Genomic DNA, 6,344 nt, shown 5'->3' on the forward strand with positions numbered 1-6,344 from the left:
CTGCTTTCTGCTTAGAACTACGTTCACCGCAGCTGTAATCAATATGTGTATGGTGTTCTTATTTTAGGACTGGAGCCAGTATCACACCGGGTTCATTTGTTTTAAACAAAAAGCACGATTTAACCACGAGACGCCAGTGTTCCGCTCGGCGACCGTGGAGTTTGCGAAACGTCTGGTCTGAATAAACAGCACGTCGTGCTAGGAAGAGCCTAACCGGCGCGTGTTTACCTCTAAACAGGGCACTGGGTTCTAGCTATCGACCACGAGCATTGGCAGTGCATATAAACAAAATGGCCGACATGACCATACATTAGTTTTAACGCACTAAATCTTCACTGCGTCTTGGTTTAAGTTGGCATCTCAGAACCGGCGAATTGATTACGGTTTTTTTTTTGTCTTTGTTGTAGGCTGATAGTGTGATTCGAAACATTTTGATATTTATTTACAAAATAAAATCCTCTACGAAATTAGGTGACGCTTTTGAGATATTACAAGCAATATCCTTAGATTGTAGCTACTAAATTAATCTAATCATTATAATTTAAAAAGCAAAACAAAACAAAAAAACAACCCACCCACCCCTAAAAAATACCACCACCACCCCTCATAATAATAATTATTATAATAAATAAATGAATAAAAACACCCACCTATTTAAAAACAAATCTGAAATCACTGACAATTACTCTTAAAGGGACATTCCTGAATTTGCTGCAATTTCTAAGATGTTATCGACTAACAGACTTTTTAGCGATTGTAATTACATATCAAATATATTTTTCTGCATAAATGAATGAATTAATGTTTAATGACACCCCAGCACGAAAAATACATCGGCTATTGGGTGTAAAACTATCGTAATGCAAACAAATAAAATGATTATCAACATCAATATGAAAATTCAACAGTTAAATTAAAACACAGTGTAAAGAACTGCATAAAATATAAATATCACAAACAGATACTGACTTTTACTCTAAAAATTACTCTAAAAAGTCAGTATCACATAAAAATTGTAAAATAAATTCTGGATGGAATCGAAATGATTCCATCACATTTTTCTGACCAAATATATCTTTTCTAGTTTCTTTCAGATGCTTACACTCCACCAAAATGTGGCGAACCGTCAGAGTACACTGCTTTTCTGCATAAAATATTAGTTGCTGTATAATAAACGTGTTTGACTACAACTGGAACCGGATTTTTGTGCAGAAACATGCTGAGGATCTAAACGGTTACCTCTTTTTCTGGCAGATATGCATACAGACGGTTTTTTACTTTGAAAATCGAAATCCATTGTTCAAGTTTATTTCAAACAAAGCTGCAACTGACTTTCAATGATACTCATACTGGACGCCTGTAGCAAATCTGAAAATCGTCAACATATAACGAGCTATCAACACCTTGAGGCACACCCATCGTTTGGAAGTGAGAATCGGATAACGTAGATCCCACTCGTACCTTTTTAAAGAAATTTGAGATAAAGTCAGGCATACGGCCTCTTAGGCCCATGCCATGGAATGAATGAATGAATGTTTGTTTAACGACACCCCAACACAAAAATACATATCGTCTATTGAGTTTCACAAATGGTAAGTATATGAAAATATTTATAAATATTTATGTAAAACCACAGTGTAAGGACCTGTGGGCAAAAATATAATACAATACATAAAATCCAGGGCCCGGTTGTTCGAAACCTGGGTTAACTTAATCACTGATTAACACTAACTATGAGTTAAATTCCTTAACCCAGGGTTGGCTAATCACTGGTTAAAAATCCGTTGCTGAAACACACTTTTGACTCTGGGTTAGCAAACCCAGGGTTAGTTTTCACTAACCCAGGGTTAACTGGAGTTGACCAATGAAAGCAAAGTAAACAACTTCCCATAATTCTATTCTTTATTTACTTCTGTCAAATTTGTTCGTCTGCTAGGTCATTTTTTAAGAGTTAATTAATTACACAATGAATAGCAAACGCAATCCGAATTTTGATATTCGCGAAGTCTCTGTTATCGTGGACTATGTGGCACAACATATAGAAACATTAAGGGCGAAATTGACTAACAGTGTTACAAACGAAAGAAAACAAAAGCTGTGGACTACGCTGACAGCTGAACTGAACTCTTTGGGTATCGCACTAAGAAACCCCGACACAGGTGAAAGAGAAATGGAGAAAATTATACGCGGCAGCAAAAAAAAAAGAATGCCGAGATAATTAAGTGTACGCGTTTGACAGGTGGGGGACCCGCCCCCAAAGAACTGTCGCCAGTGACGGCGAAAATCGTCGACATTTTTGCGGACGACCCCAGCTTCATTGGGCTCCCAGACGGTCTGGAGACCGTCATTGGTCCCATCGGTAAGTATAACTTTCAGTTACTTACGATTTTTACTCATTTTATATATTCATACCGAGTTCCGATCACCTGTTAGGGTGACCTTCACCTGGGAGCCGAACATGGCTGCTTCCTTTTGTCATTTGTCGTCTGCAACAATCTTCCGATGTGCTATACACAATCATATGGCTACAAACTTATATTACTCACGAAATAAATTTAATAAAAAATGTGTAATGGTGATACAAATTTCTATTAAAAGTAATTATAACATTTCCATAATGAAATAAATAATATGAAACAGACATTATCCCGAATATCCCCCCCCCCCCCGCCCCCCAAATTATTAAAAGAAAATTTAAATATATATATCGAAGGTCACGGTAAAGGATTGACCCCAATAATGAGGCCTTCATTGGGAGTCGCTTAAAATAAACTTAAATAGTATAATTTCCTTTCAGATCAAGTATGACATATATTTAAAAATATAAATAAAATAAACGATGATGATGATGATGATAATAATAATAATAATATAAAAGAAAAATAAAGAAAAAGACAAATAATAATAATTTCAAAAAAGAAAGAGTGTATTAAATTACTACTGAAGTACTAAATCCATGTGACAGTTATATGCATTTGCATTTCAGAAAAGTCATTGACTAATGAACAAAAGAGTGTTGACGAAGAAGTGGAAGAAGACATTATTGGTAACAATATAAATTGTGTAATATTTGGCAAATGAAAATAGAAAAAGAAATTGGCTAAATAGATGATAGGCCTGCTTGTAGTGTTGACTGGATTAAAAACAAATTCAAGAATTATTTCATTATATATATTAAATAAATAGGGCCTATCTATGTATGTATGTATGTGTGTGTGTGTGTGTGTGTGTGTGTGTGTGTGTGTGTGTGTGTGCGTGCGTGCGTGCCAGGGGCATAGGCTGGGGCGGGGTTCAGGGGGTTCATCCGCTGAAGCAAATGGTCTGCTTTCAGAACTAAAACATACAGTTTTATACATATGGAGTTTCTGGTGGTGCAAAAACAAAATAGAAAAGGTCCACTGGTCCCCCCCCCCCCCCCCCCCCCCCCAGGTCCAGCTCACACTATGCCCCTGCGAGCGCACTGGTGTAGCCAGGATTTTCTAGTGAAGGACGGGCACTATGTATGTATGTATGTATGCATGATTATATAAAATGTAGTACAGTAAGAAAAGTTTTGACTGGGGAGGGGCATGACTCCTGTGCCCCAACCCTCCTCTGTATGCCACTGTGTGTGCGTGTGTGTAAAAAAAACATTAAAAAAAACGAAATAGCTATCTTGTTCTCAGAATCTGTATGCAGCCATATAAAGGTAAAATGTTTGCCACCACTACACCTTGTGCCTCAAATTCCTCTCACTAATATATATATATATATATATATATATATACATACATACATACATACATACATACATACATATACATTGTATATGCACACACACCATTCCTATGGGTCTGCATTTATTTCATTTGAGCAGATTACACATGAATTGTATTTCATACTAGTACATTTATATCATGTCCATTTTTCATATTTCAATTTACATGTCATAAAGTTACTTACATTTGCACAAGATTATTAAAATGTTACAGAATATGTATATACATGTCAACTCTGTGAAGTTAACAATAAGAGACACCATTTTCATTTATTTAAGACTTAAACCTCAGTGATGAAAGACCATTCGCCCCAGGTAGCAGCTATGTGGACATGAGCACTAGTCCAAATGAGGTGTGTGTGTATGTCTGTAAATATGTGTGTACATGTATTTGTATTTGTATATATGTGTGTACGTCTTCTACTAATGGAATAATGTCAAAATTACCAAAGGTTTTGCATCCAATAGCTGATGATTAATAAAGCATTGTGCTCTAGTGGTGTCGTTAAACAAATACAAACTTTAGCTACCAATGTACCGACCTACCTCCATGTGCCTACACAAATACACATACACATGTACAGATGTTTAACAACACATGTATCAATGAAAAGAATTACATAACACTTTTCTTAAAGGAAAGGAAACATTTATTTGAAAGAATTACATAACACTTTTCTTAAAGGAAAGGAAACATTTATTTCAAACAAATCACTACTTTTAGCAATCATAGTTATTTCACTGTGTTGAGTAAAATATAAAACATTACCAATTTTTTCCCCAATTGTACAATATTAAACATTGCATATTATATTGTATAACAGCCTCTAATCATTATTATTAAAACAGGTTCAGCCGGAGCCGGAAACGTCACAAAATATGGAAAAACCCAGAAAAAGGAAACATTCTTTGGTATGACACATTACATTATATATATCAACTTGTTATTAAATATTAAATACCAATTTGTTCCTACACAAACAATATTGTGTTTCTTATTCTTCCTTGTTATAGAACCCATGCTGCATAGTCAGCATAAGTACATTTCTCTTGTTATCATACTTTAAGATTTGTACAACTTGTTGTTCAAATGTGATAATCTACATAAAATCAAATGTTAACAAATTTAATGTGTTATTATATTACTTTCTTATTAAGTAACAATTGCTAATGTATCTAAGCACATGCCTGTTATGAAAAAATAACTGGTTATAAATGAAGATGATTTGACTTTTACAGATGAAATCCGGTGGACAACATAATGATGTTGAGCATTTGAAGAAAACAAGAACAGGAATGGTACATACAAATGTTACTTCCATTGCTAATTAGACTAGGAAACACTTTTTCATTTCAGTGAAATATGCCACCTCCCTTAAGTGGTATAGCAGTAATATTATTTTAAACGTAATATGTTCTTTGCAAAAGAAATATTCATGGTTGAATCATTTGAACATTTTATGGAAATTATATTACTGAACACACATGTCTTAAAGCAATTTTAGGTGTTATATTTTCATATCGACTAATTAATCAGTTTTCAATTCATAAAACTCATATAGACATACAGTTGTTTCATGTTCAGTCATCAATATATTTTAATACATTGTTAACATTATATTGACTGACATATTTTTCAGCCTGGAGATGAGCTTAAAAATTTGCAGATGGCTGTTCTTAAAGAGGAATTGGCAAAAATAAAAGAAGAGAGAGAACTTAACCAGTTGCAGAAAACAAAGCTGCAGCTTCAAATTAATTTTATAAAAGGACATCAAAGTCCACAATACATATTTGACTTGTGCATGGAACAGTAGTCATTGTACATCCGTCTTTAGACGGGCGTGTAATAATTGGATGATGTTCCATTGTTTGTTGTATGGCTCATTAGCCAGCCTGTCTTTGATTTTTTTTAAAATAAGTTAGTAGCATTTAAAAATAATTAGTGACATCACCCATGTTGTTTTGTTATTGATAAAATTACACAAGCAGGAAACTGAAAGTAGTTAATATCCTCTGAATGGAGTAAACATCTTTGTTGCATATAACACATGCAAGTATGTAAGGGACATTAGTCTTAAACTGTGCAATATTGTATGTATTGTACAACTACATTTAAACAAACAAACTGTAAATGTGATAAAATTAATCATTAAGTGATATGAATTGCACAGTAATTTTATGAAACAGTTGAGAAAAATGTGTTTGCAATATGTGCACGGACAAGCTGACCATTTTCTGGTCCAACATAAAAATTGTCGATGATGGAATCATCTTCAGTGACATCATCATCCATAGGCTCGTTGTGGTCTAAAGCAATGTTGTGAAGAACCGCACATGCAACAATGATCCTACACACTCTTTGGGGGTTCATCCTAATTTCATTATGTAAACATCAAAATCTGCACTTCCACCTACCAAAGGTTCTCTCAATTACATTTCTGGAACTTTTATGGCAAACATTGTATCTTACTTGCTTTCGTGTAGTTGGGTGCAAGAATGGAGTCATGAGATATGGGCTGCAAGCATACCCACTGTCTCCTGAAACAGATTAATATACATTTAGTAGTGAGCTAAAAATTAGCTAAAT

The 6,344-nt window shown here is 34.5% G+C and overlaps 1 protein-coding gene across 2 annotated transcripts; it reads left to right on the forward strand.

Annotated features, from left to right (window-relative positions):
* Positions 1 to 1,564: 1,564 nt before the first annotated feature.
* LOC121369471 lies at positions 1,565 to 5,664 on the forward strand. 2 transcript variants are annotated; one of them, XM_041494575.1, is made up of 6 exons: positions 1,565 to 2,359; positions 2,987 to 3,046; positions 4,037 to 4,110; positions 4,607 to 4,669; positions 4,997 to 5,056; positions 5,398 to 5,664. In XM_041494575.1, exons 3-6 carry the CDS (start codon positions 4,090 to 4,092, stop codon positions 5,569 to 5,571), a joined length of 318 nt encoding a protein of 105 aa, XP_041350509.1. In that variant the 5' UTR covers positions 1,565 to 2,359; positions 2,987 to 3,046; positions 4,037 to 4,089; the 3' UTR covers positions 5,572 to 5,664. The 2 variants fall into 2 exon arrangements, with proteins under 2 accessions (XP_041350509.1, XP_041350508.1); XM_041494574.1 differs by lacking the exon at positions 4,037 to 4,110.
* Positions 5,665 to 6,344: the final 680 nt, after the last annotated feature.

This window comes from Gigantopelta aegis, chromosome 3, assembly GCF_016097555.1.
Source record: "Gigantopelta aegis isolate Gae_Host chromosome 3, Gae_host_genome, whole genome shotgun sequence".
Taxonomy (NCBI): domain Eukaryota; kingdom Metazoa; phylum Mollusca; class Gastropoda; order Neomphalida; family Peltospiridae; genus Gigantopelta; species Gigantopelta aegis.

Bases quoted from the DNA above. Each gene is read 5' to 3' on its own strand.
- LOC121369471 (XM_041494574.1), top strand. From the start codon at position 3,002: ATGAACAAAAGAGTGTTGACGAAGAAGTGGAAGAAGACATTATTG. The intron at 3,047-4,606 runs GTAACAATATAA...TTATTAAAACAG, and splicing joins AGTGGAAGAAGACATTATTG to GTTCAGCCGGAGCCGGAAAC. The intron at 4,670-4,996 runs GTATGACACATT...TGACTTTTACAG, and splicing joins GAAAAAGGAAACATTCTTTG to ATGAAATCCGGTGGACAACA.